The sequence below is a fragment of the Carassius carassius genome, chromosome 49, assembly GCF_963082965.1.
Source record: "Carassius carassius chromosome 49, fCarCar2.1, whole genome shotgun sequence".
NCBI classification, from domain to species: Eukaryota; Metazoa; Chordata; class Actinopteri; order Cypriniformes; family Cyprinidae; genus Carassius; species Carassius carassius.
In genome coordinates, this window is record NC_081803.1 from 17,336,721 (window position 1) to 17,353,623 (window position 16,903).

Consider the following 16,903-nt stretch of genomic DNA (forward strand, 5'->3'; position numbering starts at 1 on the left):
ATACTTCTCTTGGATATTTGCAAATCTGGTTAGATTCTAACTGCATTTCATTGGCCTTGTATGTGCACTTTTGGACAATGACAATCAAGACAATAAATCTAATATAATCTAATAAAACAAATCTAAAAGAAAATTATATTATATGCCATCCTTCATGTTATTCCTGATATGTTTTTCTGTGGAACATTCTAGATTTCATTAAAATAATATTTACCCAGGACTGTTCTTAGTGTCCACATCTGTGATCTATTGCGAATTGTTGATCACGTGACACCCGAGCTCGAAAATGGTTTGCCGCTAAAAATGACAAAAGAGATTATAGCCAAGGTCTTAATTTTCATGTTGTTCTTCACAAAAAAACTATCACATGTCTACAGAATTAGAATATGCTACAATATGGACTACGTTTATGGTGTTTTACCGTTTGGAAATTGAATTTACATTTTCATGTGAAGTAGCCTATTTCTTTAATTGCCACATTACAGTGACATTAAATGATTGATATCACCAGCCAAATTCGTATTCGTATCCATTCGTATCTCTATTTATTCAGCTGATAACTTTTTAGACTAGCCTATAACATGTTTAATTGACTGTTAGCAGCATAGCCTGCTTATATCATTAATTACTAATTAAAAATGTCATTAAATTTAGGTTCACCTTTTTATTTATAGGCTATATAATTATTTGAATATGCATTAGTTAAACGCAATGTTTGTTTGGTTATTATAATTGCAGTAAAAGACTCGCATTCAGTGGTCATCTACACGTGTCCCGTAAGGAAATATGCAAAGGAAAGTGTTCTCCTTTAACTGCAGAGGTCTCCCCAACCCCTCACACACCTTCACCAGCCCGTGGTTCCTTCCTACACTGAGCAAGAGGCGGAGGAGAGGACGGAGATCGTAGAAACGCATCCTTGTTGAAGTCGAGGAGAACTTCTCTTCGGAGGAAACGGGCGTTTGTGAGGGAGCTTCAGGACGTTTGGGGATGCTTTTGAGGGTCTCAGCCGGTGATATCGCTCCGTCCATGGTCAGAACAAAACTGAGAGACCATTTCAATGACCCAATGTGCTCGTTTTGAGAAGCAAAGGAGACGTTTCTATAGGATTCTCAACACGGAGAAGTGATGTCTGCCAGCTCGCGTGCCCTGCTCTTAGGTAAGTTTCCTCCTCATGCTTGTGAGTGATGTTTTTGCAGATCCTTTCAAGTGTTGTACATATTTAGAAGAGCTGTAGACTTTATAATAGTTGATATAGCTCGTGATATCGATTGTTTTTACTAATGTGACTTGTAAATCACAATAGCGAAAAGCGATCAGATTGTGGCAGGCCGTCGTTTATTTAAATTATATCTATTTTTATTGACTACGTATTTGAAGTAGGCCTATTCCATTAATTAAGTTATGCTTTCATTTGTTGTCCGCAAGTGGTCTTAAAATTATGTAATTTCAGCCTTTGCATGAAAACTGCATTGCAATATTTTAATTTATACATGAATTTGAAGTTTAATGTGAATTACTTTGACTTTTTCTTTATTTCTTTATACTTCTACAGTTGAGACATTTTATGTTAGAAAAACAAAAAAACTACTTTTAAGCCCAAAAGCTCTTTAAATGTCAAAAGTCTCTTACCATGCCTGTCCAATATATTCAGTTAAAATAAAATAGGCCAGTGACTCAAACCAGCATTGTGAACAAAGAATGATATGTGATGTGAAATGTTGCTGTTATCATGTCAGGGTATCTTACGTTTTCCTTTCAGTCCTCTGTAAAATGATTTGTCCTGCACACCTTAGCAAACACAGAGCAAATCACATCATTTGATGAATATTGTGGCAACGTGTTTAGAATAGTTTGAAGTGTTTGGATATTGAATTTTAAAGAAATGTGACTCAGCAACCTTATATAGCACATTTTGCCTGCTGGCATCATTCTAGATAAACTGTAACTAGATTTGCATTTTCTTAAGGAAATGGCAGTTCTTAGTTGCATGTCAGCAAAATAATAATAGCATAGTTTTAGGAAAGCTTAAGTTTTAGGCTTTGGTTCTGTGTGAATATAATGTCGCACCAGCCCTAAACTTTGCTGTTGTCATCATGATGTTTATGTGTGTCTTATTTCCAGCTGCGTGAGAATCAATACATGAGCCTGAAGTGTGTCTAAGGCATTTTATTGGTTATGTGATATATTTCGGAGGGAATCTATAGGGTGAGACTCGGTTTTATCCACTGGGTAGTGATTGTATTGTAAAAATTGTTAAGAGTCGTCTGGAGCAGAATGGGTGAAAATTAAAATGGCTTGATGTCAGATGACGAAAAGCACATTTCAGAGGCAGAGCAAGTTGTTGTACTTTGATGAAAAATTGCTGTAACAAGCACTGTTTGATTTGAAATAACTGACAAATTATTCGTAATAAGACTACAAATATGTAATTAAAGGAAGTAATGACAACCTGTGTGCTTGTTGTGACTAGACAATAAGCGGCAGAGAGAGATGCGAGGCGCTTGAACCCCAGACTATAACGCACATACAGGAAGGAGCAAACGCCACAGCAATTATCATGATGAGCACTTTCATTAGTTGCATTAAAACAACTGTGCTAGACAAGCCGTGCAAACAACACCATCTTCCACACCATGCAGATACGCCATGACAAAACAACTGGCTATCTAATGGCATTGAATTTTCATTGGTTCGGGCTTTCTTCTGTAAATAATTGATCATTGTCTAATAGTAAAGAACATCCTATTCCCTGTAGCAGCAATTATCACTCCTGTCTTTTTGTTTGATTGTTTTCTCAACTCACTGTTGCTCACATATTCTAGAAAGGCTGGAGAGATTTATTGAAACTAATATTATTCAGTTTTAAGTATTCAGTATTATTCAGTCCTGCATGCTCATTTCCACTGTATATATTTAGATGACATTTGCCATCGTTTCACTAAAATAAATAATAATAATAAAAAACGCTAATAATTTAATAACATATAAATCACAAAAAGAATATGTATTTTACACACACAAATCATTTGTAGCATTTGAATCGAATGGTTTTAGTGTTTTATTTTTAATTTATTCTGCCAAAGTATTATTGAATATTAACATCAGCCTGTTATTCATTTTAATTATCATCCATAAAATAATTATTCCGTTATCGGTATGAGCTGGAATTATAATATGGGTGCATCCCTATATAAACAAAAGCTTTTGCATTGCTTAACATCCACTTTTGTTGCAGCTTCTCAAATAAAGGGTGCGTTATGAAGCAGATCTTAGATCAGTCTATTTTTAGACAGATCTCTGGGGGCAGCAAAGTATCTGTCAAGTATAAAGATGACATGGGCATCTAGAACCAGAGGTCAGGAAGTGACATCCTGCTGTGTGCTGCCTTCCCTCTTTTTCTCACTCTCTCTCTGTCTTTCTCTCTCTGCCCTGTGAATGTTGCTGTCAAACACACTTTAATAACAAAAGCTGCATGTAGCGTTCTGAAATATGGAGTATCTCCTTACTTGACCTCCGTGTCTCTAACCCTACCCTTGATGAGACCACAACCCATTCACTGCCCATTCACCACCAGCATTTACTTAAACAAATGCAATGAGATAATGGGATCACTTGCATGCTGTGAAAGAAAAATATTTCTCTGTGTCATAGTAAATGGTTTTCTCTGTAATATTTCATGGCAAAATTACATGAATATTTAATTGTTTGTTTATCATTTATTAATTTATGCTTGCTAAATGGATGTCCCTGCATTACTTTTTTATATACTATAAATACTGTATGGTGGCTTCAGTAATGAAACCATTTGTACAAAGAAACTCAATACACTTCCCACAGGATTAGGATCCACATTAAAGCTCCAACAACAAAAAGCTGGGAGTGACTAGCCTGAGTTTGCATGATTTTGGATGGCTCTGGTAATTTAGTAACTTGAGTCAGAAACTGTAGTGTGTTTTTTTTCCAGCAACTAGCTCTAACTTATGTAGCTCCTGATGAGGCTGGCTTTACATGGGCCGTGTCAGCTGTGTGTGTGCGTCCCCACGGGGCCCCAGCCCTGTCTTTAATAAGTACAGCAGATCACAGCAGGGCCGGCCCTCACTGAGAGCTGTGTCATTCCATTCAGAGAAATCACAGTGACATCCTTTCTCCCATCAGACACACAGCACCAGCCACTTACCTCCTCTGTACTCACACACACACACACAGTTTAACATGCACAGACCCACACACATGCTGATATCAATCACCCAGCTGTACATGTGCACAACACATCCAGAAAACAGTCCGGCAGTGTTCCTGTATGTGTGAGAGTGTGATGGACTCTTGTGATGGGTGTCATGAATGTGTGATACCATGTGAACCATGTCTTACTGACTTACCCTTGAAGAACAACAAGTGATGAATAGAAGATGAAATTAATAAAGAGTACTCTCAAAATAAATAAATAAATGAAAAGCACTTTTTCAACAACTTTTTTCAACAAACATTTCTCATTAATTTTTCTTGAGAAGCAAATCGGCATATTAGAAATTTTTTTGAAGGATCATGTGAGACTGAAGACCGGCGGAATGCTGAATATTCAACTTTGCATCACAGGAATAATTTGCATTTTAAAATATATTCAAATAGAAAATAGTTTTTTTAACTATAATTTTGAATTATAGTATTTTTGCCCCACAGCATTACTGCTTTTATTTGATATTTAGTAAACAATATCAAATATTTCTTTCTTTCTTTCTTTCTTTCTTTCTTTCTTTCCTTCCTTCATTCCTTTCTTTATTTTTTTTTCTTTTAAATAAACAATTTAAAAAATAATAATAAAAAAATGAGTAGTGACAAACTGAATTTTGGGTAGAAAGACTAGATAGTATTTTCTTGTAAAACATTCTCCAATAAATTGTCTTGTTTACAATTGTTTTATAGTTTGTACACACACACACACACACGGGAAAAAGGTGTTTCAAGTGACATTTTGCCTGGATAGTTTTTTTGGTGTAAAGTGAAGATATGTTTTGATTAGACTTATTATTGAATTAGTGGTGAAACAATGTTTTTTATCAATAGATTTTATTATTATTATTATTATTATTATTATTAACCTACATCTGGATATTTGGATTTTTTTACCTACTGTATGTATATTTAATAAATCTTTTTTTGATTAGGGTTAGGGTTAGGGTTAGGGTATTAATCATCATTGTTTTGAAGTGTCTCATTACACAGGCCATTCTGACCTACAAATCTCTCAGCACTGAGGGACATGAGTGAAGAAATCGGCCAGCAGATTGCAGAGGAGCATTTCAGGTCCAGAGCTGGAAGGTTCTCCTTTCCTCCTGGTTTTCCTGAGATACTGTGAAAATGTTTAGATTTACTGTAATCCAAACCACATGCTCTCACCTCATGCTTTCATTGTGGAAAAACCAAAGAATTTCTTTCAAAAATATTTGGATGTGGTTTGATTTTCAGCATTAACTTTGTATTTATAAGCGGCGCATTGGGACAATGTTACCTGAGAGGCGCTGGCAATGATTTGCAGGGTGAGTGTTGAGAAAACACTTCTTATACTTTTTTCAGTTTATCTATGTCTTTAGTTTGAGTTCCTCTTTTACTTTTGACCACCCTGAAGATGAATTCATCCCCTTGGATATTTCTGTAAGAGTCACGTTTCTTTAAAAACCGGGCTGGGAAAACAAGGACTAGTATGGAATATTTTTCTAAGATTTTAGTGCCAAGAATGAAAACTGAATTCACTCTAAACATTTATTAACTCTGCTGTCCACTGAAACATGTCGTGCATTTGATAAATGAGCAGAACCTTTTAATATGCGAAGCCAGACAAACAAAGAGTGATGGATGTGTTTAAATGTATTAATTAATCTTGCACATTACTTACAATTCAGTGTCTATGAATAACATCTGCTGTCGATTAACACAGAAAATAATAAAAAAAACTAATTTGTAATAGTGTACAATGGAGACCTGGCAAGCAGGCTGGAGGGTAGAAAAGCAGAAATATGAAGCTTGATTATTTATTTTTTCTTTTTAAAAGCACTTATGTGAATAGTTTTTTGAGCTGTCTAAATATTTTTTCTCCGTAGACGAACTTCTGGTTATGCATTTCTGACACATAACGTTGTAGTTGGCTCACATACTGGAAGAAGCTAATGAGGTTTTCTCCTTCTCTCCCTACATTTATAATTTTTTTTTTCAGAACATATGGCACCAGCACTTCTGTTTTTTTACAAGTCATTAGGCATAACTTCTTAATGAAATTGAGCCGTTTCACTGCACTGCACATGTGTGATTTTTTCTTTGCTCTAATTGCTCCTGTTGCATCAATGCATTCTGTTACGCACCTACAGAAACAAAAGCAGCAGCAGTTTTTGCTATCTCACATCGCTCATTCCTTCACGGCTAATACACCCAGAAGGAACACCCACAGACTGTGTTTGGCAACTTTCTGATTATGGTGCAGGATTCAAGATGTATTTAATATTCAGTGTCCCTTGAACATAATACAGCACAGAAAGTGCTGGGAAAATGGTAGTTCATTTTATATGTTGTTTCTGGGCTTTTGCCACACTTTAATGCTGTATAGCATGAGACTGAAGGGAAATTGCAGTGGAAAGACAGATGGAATGGGATTAGAATATGGCACAGACTAAATCAATCCCATTGCTGCATCCCATCCTAAATATTATGCAAATTTAAAATTAGTGCATCTTAAATCACTGTATAGGAAATTAGGCCTGGGTGATATGACCAAAAATATTATCCCAGTATGTCAATATTTATATTTAGTAACAATTAATGGTGATGGAAATGCGCATGTTTGTTAGATCTTAACAAATGTAAACAAGATTTTGCTTTGTTTTGTTGTTGATACAAACTTACTTTTGATATAAACCAATGATATGAATCAATAAACATTTAACAAATTAATTCATATTTTAAAATGTAATCAGATTAAAAAATAACAATTACTTTACAACAAAACTTTACATTTTTATATTTTGTCATGTATTATGCTGCACAACACAAGTGTATAAAAATGTGGATGAAGAATGTTTTGGTGGTATGATATTCCTTTAAAATGACGATACTATTATTACTACTTCGAGAAGTACATTTCAGTTTGCAATAGTAATTTATTGAAGTTAAACCTAACTTATATATTGGTGGGTCATTTCAGTGTGTATTTGGTGGAAGTGGAAACATTTCAAATGAAATGTTTTTGTGAAGTGACTCTCAGAGCAGCTCTGGAGATGAAGTACATGAAACGACAGATGCTGGAGACACAGTGAGCATCACATGGGTTTGAGTTTGCCACTCATTCACACAGAGACACGCATGTCGACGTATTAGTGACATGCTCTGACTGGTATTTGTCATGTCTATTGCTGCTGTGTGATAGGCTGATTGATTCATCAGTATTGCGTAAAAATGGCCAGATCATACATTTTATTGCAAACTCGATATGAGCCATATAAGAAATAGTTTAAAAAAAACATAACAGGTTGAATTCACACAGTTTCTGCTTCTAAACTGCCTCTGAAGGGCCTGCCTGAAATAACCTGAGTCTCTTGTCAGTAAAATTTGGGTTCAGCCTCCCCAGCCCTCAGGAGCTGACACTTTCCTCCTATTGTTAGTAAAATACTGAGGGCTTTGTGTGTGTGCTGTGAAAACTGTATTTTAAAAGGACTGTCTGGTGTTATTTGCGGTACGGAAGAGGACGAGTCAATACAGGTGCTGCTGCGGCCACGTGTTGGGCTGCTGTTTCCTGTTGCGTCTATTCTGAGCAGCTTTACCTTGGCGTTCATGCGGTGTGACAGCTTAACTGCAGTGTGCATCCCTACTGGAACAGATGAAGGGTGAAGGTCTCGCTCAGATGCCTGGTCTTCCTCAGCGTGAGACCAAATCTGGCATTTAAAAAGAGGCATGTCATTTACTGCATCCAGCAGCAGAGGAAAAACAAGATCCTGGGAGAAATCTGGCATGGGATAAAGGTTATGTTGATGAGGTTGGTTTTGTTTTATTTTATCATTTATAGACCAAGCTGAATTTCTAATAGAAAGATATTACGCTTTATTGGCTCTGAGGATTAAGGTGGTTTAAAGGGATATTTCATTAAAAAAAAAAAAAATGTCGTTTCAAACCTGTATGATGTTAATTCCTCTGTGGAACAAAATGGAGAAGTTTAGCAGTATGTTAACGCTGCTCTTTTCAGCGTACAATGAAAGTGCTTGTAAGTAAATGTAGTCCATTCGTTATATTCAAAGTTATCTTAAATCATTTGATTCAATTCAAGTTTATTTGTTTAGCGCTTTTCACAATACAAATCATTGCAAAGCAGCTTCACAGAATATGTGATCGCTTTGTGAGAGAAAAAGACCTGAGTTATTACAGTTAACTGTGACTAAAACCATAAACAGATGGTACTTTGTTAAAAGGATCTCCGGTTAGTTTGCCAAACTGGTCTAGATATGATGTCAATACCCCTTCTAAGTAAGGCGCTTAGTTAAAAATACATGAAACGCGTTCATGATTAAGAAAAATAAAAAAGTGCGATCACTACTTTTTTCAGCTTTTCTGTACTATGGGCCGTCGATTGTTGATGACGCACGACGGTCCTGAGCGCGGCAGAGCGCCAAACTAAAACGCGGGCAGTTCGACACACTCTTCTTCTACAGTTCCGTTGGACACACCTAGAGAGATAAAATGCCACACTGTGTTGCTGTTGGTTGTGATGCCCATTCGAAGACAAACGAGAGCGGTTTGTATAGCGAGGCGGTTTATAGCGAATAACAACCCCGACGCGAAGCGGAGCTTGAATCAGCCTGAAGGGGTTGTTATTCGCAAATTATAACAACCGCCTCGCTATACATAATCCCGCTTATTACATGGCTACCTACAAAATAAATAAATAATTTGACACAAATTATAAATTTAAACGGGAGTTTATTGATTTAAAACGATTGCATTGCTTCCGCAAAAGAAAATAGTCCGTTCCGCGTCCATAGCAACGCGCTGTTTTCATGGCAATGGTGTGTTATACTTCGCAGCGGTCTGTTATCAAGAAATAACATGTTATATAATTCTAAACAAATATGTTCATGTTAGACCTGCCTGTTAGTAACTGCATCGCGGCTGGGTAAACCAGCGCTCCATCTGTCATGGAGACTGACGAGGGCAGCCCACAGTACATCTGGATTGAGACAAACTGCCTCAAAATTAGGATGGGCAATGATGCATGGTAAATCTGCAAACAAGTATCCTGTTTTTAGGCTATAATATGCATTTACTGTGGTAGATTACTTCAAAATTCTTCAGGCCAATATAGCTTCCCTAGCTAGCTAGCTGCTACCTTACCCTGGACTGCTGCTGATATGAAGTGGAGTTCCTTACAGCAAACACTCTCCCTCTCAGTAAGCATCGGTAAACAATTGCCACAACCACACCAATGCGTGTGCCCTACTCTCTCTTCCTGCTCATCCTCACCTACGGCTACGAGATTATTATCATCCTGTGAACCTTCCTCCGTATTTGCGACACGTTCAGGCTCAAACTGAAAAGGGTGAACGGCAGACATTTCGCTTACGCGCCTTGTGTTTGTAGCGCGCTGGGCCTGGGACCATTCTACGTCACGGCCCAGAATGCAATGGGTAAAAACAACAATGGCGGCTTACAGGTAAAAACTTTATTTAAAAATATCTCGCTACAACGTAAACATCGGGTGTGTTATTATATCACGTTTGTGGCGCAAATGGTATCGCTAACCCAATAAGGCTAAGTTGTCAAACTAACCGGAGATCCCTTTAACTGAAATAAAATAAGAAATATATAGAAAATGTTACATTTCATTTCGCCTAGTTGCCAAGGAAACATTTTTATTTAGTTTAACGATGTACAAAAATAACATCAAATAATAAAACTGAAAAAAAAAAAACTACATAGACGTTAAAAAAGCTAATAAAAATGACAAATGCACAACAAATTATTAAAAATAAAAACGGAGTCAGCACCGATTGCCTTGTAAAAAAGTAGCAGCAAATTTCAGTATGAACCTACTGCCAGCCATCTGTTGTGATGAGCAGAAAAAAGAACAACAGTAGGATGAGCAAGTAATGCCTATTTCTTTAATCACTGGGAAACATCATAGCCAAAGTCTTTCCTGAAGTCACAATAACAAGAAATCCATTGAGGCGAGCAGGATGGTATGGAATAACAAGAATCTTCCATCGGCTGAACGTCTCTTGATTAAATAAACGTTACTCATGTCAACAGCGTATGTCTCTTTCTCTCTCTCCATTGACCTCTCCCCTGTACTGTTCCTGTGACTTTAACTAATGCTGAAACCAGGGCAGAGTTTCCACTGCCTTCCCTTAATGAGCTAATTAAGTCAGTGGCTTGCAGTTTTAAAGTAGCTGTTGGTAGGCAGAGGACTTCTCAGCAAACATGCTGACTTTAGATTCGCATGGAAGAGCTTCTATGACATTACTTGTGTGACACAGAGAAAAGGAGATTTATATAGAGATTTTTATGAAGCAGTATGCAATGTTTTCAACACTGAAAATAAGTCATGTTTTTTTGAGCACCAAATCAGCATAATAGAAGTCTGCATTACTGAATGAACTTTGCCATCACAAGAATAAATTGTGTTTTAAAAATATATAAAAATAGAAAAAAATAATATTTGACAATATTACTGTTTTAACTGTATTTTTAATCAAATAAATGCAGCCTTGGAATGAATAAGAGACTCCTTTAAGAAAATAAAAAACAAAAACTAATTACAGACCTCAGACTGAACCGTAAGTGGACCAGACATTATGCCAGTAGTCAAAAGTTTGGCTAGACCAACAGAAAGAACTGCATTAGCACATCGCAGCATTTATCTGTCTGTTACACAGATCATTTAATGATGATTGTTTTAATCTAGTGTGTCAGTGATGCATCTAAAAACCTAAACAGTCACTTTAAACATAAAACAACAGTTGAAAGGTGTCTTCAGGGCAAGTTCCTCTTTAACGTGCGAGGATCTACATGACACAGGAGATTTTGATCAACTTTGACAGCGTCGTCCGATCTTGTCTGACTCATGTGAGATGAGTGATGCATGAGGGATCTGTTGATAATGAGTCTGCATTTTTGATGTCATGGATCAGCATTAGAAAGGTCCAAGATGACCTTGCGCTATGCATACGCGTAACACTTCACTCTTCATAAGGGGAATTACTGTATAGATTCTATGTGCATCCTGGAGACGTGAGCGGAAAGTTAGCTGGAGGGAACGACTGTGTGTGTGTGTGACTGCTCATTCCATGCTATGAATGTGTGAGAGACAGATGTCAAGGTTATCTGAAATAAAGGCACAGTGCATTCTGCCATCAGCGTGTGATCTTCAGAAAAGCAGAGGAAGAAAGAGGCTATGTGTAAAGGAATACTAGGCTTCTGCTCACTGCACAATAAACAATATATAATATATACTTTCTATTATTTTAAGCTAGCAAATTAAAACAGCATGCACAGGGTCCAAAATGTACAACCCGAATTCCGGAAAAGTTGGGACGTTTTTTAAATTTTAATAAAATGAAAACTAAAAGACTTTCAAATCACATGAGCCAATATTTTATTCACAATAGAACATAGATAACATAGCAAATGTTTAAACTGAGAAAGTTTACAATTTTATGCACAAAATGAGCTCATTTCAATTTTGATTTCTGCTACAGGTCTCAAAATAGTTGGGACGGGGCATGTTTATCATGGTGTAGCATCTCCTTTTCTTTTCAAAACAGTTTGAAGACGTCTGGGCATTGAGGCTATGAGTTGCTGGAGTTTTGCTGTTGGAATTTGGTCCCATTCTTGCCTTATATAGATTTCCAGCTGCTGAAGAGTTCGTGGTCGTCTTTGACGTATTTTTCATTTAATGATGCACCAAATGTTCTATATAGGTGAAAGATCTGGACTGCAGGCAGGCCAGGTTAGCACCCAGACTCTTTTACGACGAAGCCATGCTGTTGTTATAGCTGCAGTATGTGGTTTTGCATTGTCCTGCTGAAATAAACAAGGCCTTCCCTGAAATAGACGTTGTTTGGAGGGAAGCATATGTTGCTCTAAAACCTTTATATACCTTTCAGCATTCACAGAGCCTTCCAAAACATGCAAGCTGCCCATACCGTATGCACTTATGCACCCCCATACCATCAGAGATGCTGGCTTTTGACCTGAAGGCTGATAACATGCTGGAACGTCTCCCCCCTCTTTAGCCCGGAGGACACGGCGTCCGTGATTTCCAACAAGAATGTCAAATTTGGACTTGTCTGACCATAAAACACTATTCCACTTTGAAATAGTCCATTTTAAATGAGCCTTGGCCCACAGGACATGACGGCACTTCTGGACCATGTTCACATATGGCTTCCTTTTTGCATGATAGAGCTTTAGTTGGCATCTGCTGATGGCACGGCGGATTGTGTTTACCGACAGTGGTTTCTGGAAGTATTCCTGGGCCCATTTAGTAATGTCATTGACACAATCATGCCGATGAGTGATGCAGTGTCGTCTGAGAGCCCGAAGACCACGGGCATCAAATAAAGGTCTCCGGCCTTGTCCCTTACGCACAGAGATTTCTCCAGTTTCTCTGAATCTTTTGATGATGTTATGCACTGTAGATGATGAGATTTGCAAAGCCTTTGCAATTTGACGTTGAGGAACATTGTTTTTAAAGTTTTCCACAATTTTTTTACGCAGTCTTTCACAGATTGGAGAGCCTCTGCCCATCTTTACTTCTGAGAGACTCTGCTTCTCTAAGACAAAGCTTTTATAGCAAATCATGTTACAGACCTGATATCAATTAACTTAATTAATCACTAGATGTTCTCCCAGCTGAATCTTTTCAAAACTGCTTGCTTTTTTAGCCATTTGTTGCCCCCGTGCCAACTTTTTTGAGACCTGTAGCAGGCATTAAATTTTAAATGAGCTAATTAAGTGGATAAAAGTGTAAAATTTCTCAGTTTAAACATTTGCTACGTTATCTATGTTCTATTGTGAATAAAATATTGGCTCATGTGATTTGAAATTCCTTTAGTTTTCATTTTATTAAAATTTAAAAAACGTCCCAACTTTTCCGGAATTCGGGTTGTATGTCTTTGGAAATATTACAGCCGTTTCTTACCAGCAGTGTTTTTTTAATTTAGATTTTGTTTTATAAATAATGTTATTAGGCCTTTGTCATTATTTACTGACCCTGCTGTTCCAAACACTGGGCATGTGTCAATTTTGGACTCTTAAGTATGTATTATGCAACAAACCTTTCCAACAACAGTTAACTGAATTCCATGTTTAATTCTGTAAATTGCTTCTAATTAATCACAGTAAAAAACTATAATTATTTTGCATTTTACTTTAAGTTTTTGTGTGAAAATGGCAGTCTGATCTAATAATGAGTTCAAAGGTTGCATTAAAAATCAAGGCCTATAATACTTCTGATTTATTCATGAATGGATGGATGTTGCGCACAGTGCTTTGTGGGATATAGTACAATATAGGCAGAAGTTAGAATATTTGAATTCTTTCATTATCTGCCAAATTGCCACTGTCTTCTCTTCTAAGTAGAGCCAGGTGTTTGGCAGGTTTGTCTCTTTCTCTTCTACTTTCTTTACCTTCCCGTTTGCCTACCTGGCCTCCTGCCTCTCTGCAGTACTCTGCCTTAGCTGGAGAGCTTTATCTCAGAGGACATCACACCGGACCCCTCCCCTCACACATTTATATTACAGCATGTCATGTTCCACATTTAAATGTCAGTTGGACTAAAGATGCCATCAATGCAGCATGATCACATCCTCTGTCCGTGACACTTTTATGAGAGGCAGAGCGAGACTGTAATCACAGGACACACACCCACACTTACTGTCCTGTTTGATCGAATGGAAATAAATCCAGGTTACATTTCGTTGAAAAAAGCCTTTTTAGAGCCTTTAAGATATTCTGCATTTTGTGCATGTACTTTACAATAATTTAGTCACAAATTTTCATTACCATAATCTAATTATATATATATATATATATATATATATATATATATATATAATATTTGTTTTTAAAGGGTTGAAAATTGTTTCAAAGCCTAGAAATGAAGTAAGGACATCATTAAAATAGTCCATGTGACATCACTGTTTCAACTGTAATTTTATGAAGCTATGAGAATACTTTTTATGCACAAAGAAAACATAAATTTTGACTTTATTCAACAATTCTTCTCTTCTGTGTCAATGTCACATGCGTGTGTGTGTGACTCTGGACCACAAAACTTAAGTCTTAAGTTGCTGGGGTATATTTTTAGCAATAGCCAAAAATACATTGTATGAGTCAAAATTATAGATTTTTTATCTTTTATCTTTTTTTATCTTTAGTATATTAAGTAAAGATCATGTTCCAAGAAGATAATTTTCTCAGTATTTAGATTTTTTGCACCCTCAGATTCCAGATTATCAAATAGTTGTATCTTGGCCAAATATTGTCCTAACAGACCATAAGCTTATTTATTCAGCTTTCAAATGAAGTATAAATCTCAATTTCAAAAGATTTACCCTTATGACTGGTTTTGTGGTCCAGAGTCTCTCTCCCACACACACACACACACACACACACATACACACACACACACACACACACACACACACACACACGTTTGTTTTTGTAAAAAAAGTGGGTTCATCGCATAGGCGTAATGGTTTTTATACTGTACAAACTGTATATTCTATGGCCCTACACCAAACCTACACCTAACCCTAACCCTCACAGGAAACTTTGTGCATTTTTACTTTCTCAAAAAAACTCATTCTGTATGATTTATAAGCGTTTTGAAAAATGGGGACATGGGTTATGTCCTCATTAGTCACCCTCTCCTTGTAATACCTGTGTCATACCCAAGGTGCTATAGTTGTAAAATCACAATTAGAGTTATAGGAAGCTACAGCTCATTTATCAGTTCAACTGAATTCAGCAGCTTTCTTAATTTATGTAGCTTTTTATGTTTGTTTGTTTTACCTCTCGTGCTCAGAGAGAGATGTGCTTGCTCAAGTCAATTAATGCTGCAAGGGTCCTTACGAAATCAATGCAAAACTGCTGCGCTAATTTATTTATTTCCAGTCTCACGTATGGGAGAAAGAAAGAGAAGTGAACCAGAAAAAAGACACACTCAGCCTGACCCTGAACTTTTTGTCCTTTTTAGCAGAAACATAACCTTTATGACTGAATTTTTGCTCAACCCCAGTTAAATGCTTTATTTCTGTGTTCAATTACAGAAAAGAAGTGTGCATCAACACTAAAGCCACATGCTTTTGCATAAATTGGGTTTTGAGACACAATCAATAAAACATAAATTCTAATTGCTAAAGGTCACTTATTGAGCTCATTTCCATAGTAACAGGATTTAAGTACATCCCCAAAGCTTCTGACTAATTTTAACATGACGAATGCGCACTAGCGAACAATTACCAACATGATGTAATCAATTGAAAATGAATAAAGAAAATAACCTAATAAATATTGACTAATTTCTCGAGTTTATTGAAGTAAGCACTCTTTTTGCATTAATTCTCATATTTTGTCATACATTTGTCTTTTTGAAGAAATTGTTCTTTAGTTTCTTTTAAAACACAGGCAATATCTTTACTATCTTTTTTTTGACTAATTACTTGATCAGACTGCCAAAAACAAGTTTTTTAACACAACAATTAATTAAAAATGGTTTTAAAGTATAAATAAAGTAACACTTTTATAACTGGCATGCAGTGTAATGAGGTCATGTGACATCTTGTGCTTTTTACATTTTGTGAGGAACAGACTGAAATTGATGTTGTTATTCACTAAAACACATCTCAGCATCCAAAGCTGCATTTAAAAGCTATGGTGGAGGGCATCTTAATTACCCATCATCCCAGTGGTAAACGAATGACACACAGTCCATGGTCTGGCGAGCTGCAGCGGGTGAGATGATGTCAGTGCCCAGGTGTTTGCTTGCTGTGAAGCCTTCCTGATGCTAATACATAATGCATGCATAATGTGTCGACTTATATATTTTTGGGAACAGCAGCAGTTTTTCTCTCTCTTTTCTTCTATTGGGTTCAGGTTTGTTGTGATGGCTCTGTAATGAGCTCACACTATTGTGCCTGCTCATAATAACTCCCAAAATGTTCATATCTCTCTACAGTCTCCAGTGGATGTTGGCACAGGCCTTTGAAGTTCTCTCGCACTATTCTGAGTTCACTCATGTGATTCATTTAGTTCTACTTTTGGGTCCTCCAAAACTCTGCACTCCTGAACTTATGCAAATACGAGAGGCGTCAGAGTGCCAATTAACTCTAAAGCTCATTAGAAACCTAAACAGAATGGAGTGGCACCTAATGGTACAGAGAGTAAACACAGAGGAGCAGATTTGTTTGTATTTTTAAGTTCTCTGCTCTTTTTCCCAGAGTTCCACAGCGTTTATTAAGAGGTGGTTGGAAAAGTATTTCAAATTATTTCACAATGAGCTTCCATTATCCTCCTATTAGTCCCATAAAATGATTTATGCTGCAGCTGCTTTGTTACAGACTTTCCTCAGGCATTTTTGGGTTCCAAATGAATATTTAACAAAAACAGCTTTTCACCCCAATGAATTTAGGTAGATTTAGTTTTCTCTTCTTGCATTGAGATCATTTTATGTCTTTTTTTTTTTTTATCCATATGACTCGTGCACTGTATTCCCAGTCTGTCAGTTCTTAATAAATAAAAACGTCTCCTCAGTAATAGCTATCAAATGCAACTCAAAGCCCCTTGGACGTCTAATCTGGTGCAAAATGTTTTTATGCATCAAATTTGAATATGCAAATATACAAATTAGATTTATAAGCTTTTA

At 36.7% G+C, this 16,903-nt stretch overlaps 1 protein-coding gene across 1 annotated transcript in view; it reads left to right on the plus strand.

The window, feature by feature from the left end:
• The first annotated feature begins 862 nt into the window (after positions 1-862).
• The window catches only part of LOC132132235 (CXADR-like membrane protein), a 59,544-nt gene continuing 43,503 nt past the window's right edge, over positions 863-16,903 (plus strand). The window contains exon 1 of the mRNA XM_059544571.1: positions 863-1,156. Within this exon, the coding sequence (XP_059400554.1) occupies positions 1,126-1,156 (31 nt within the window). The 5' untranslated portion in view covers positions 863-1,125. The remainder of the gene's footprint in view (positions 1,157-16,903) is intronic.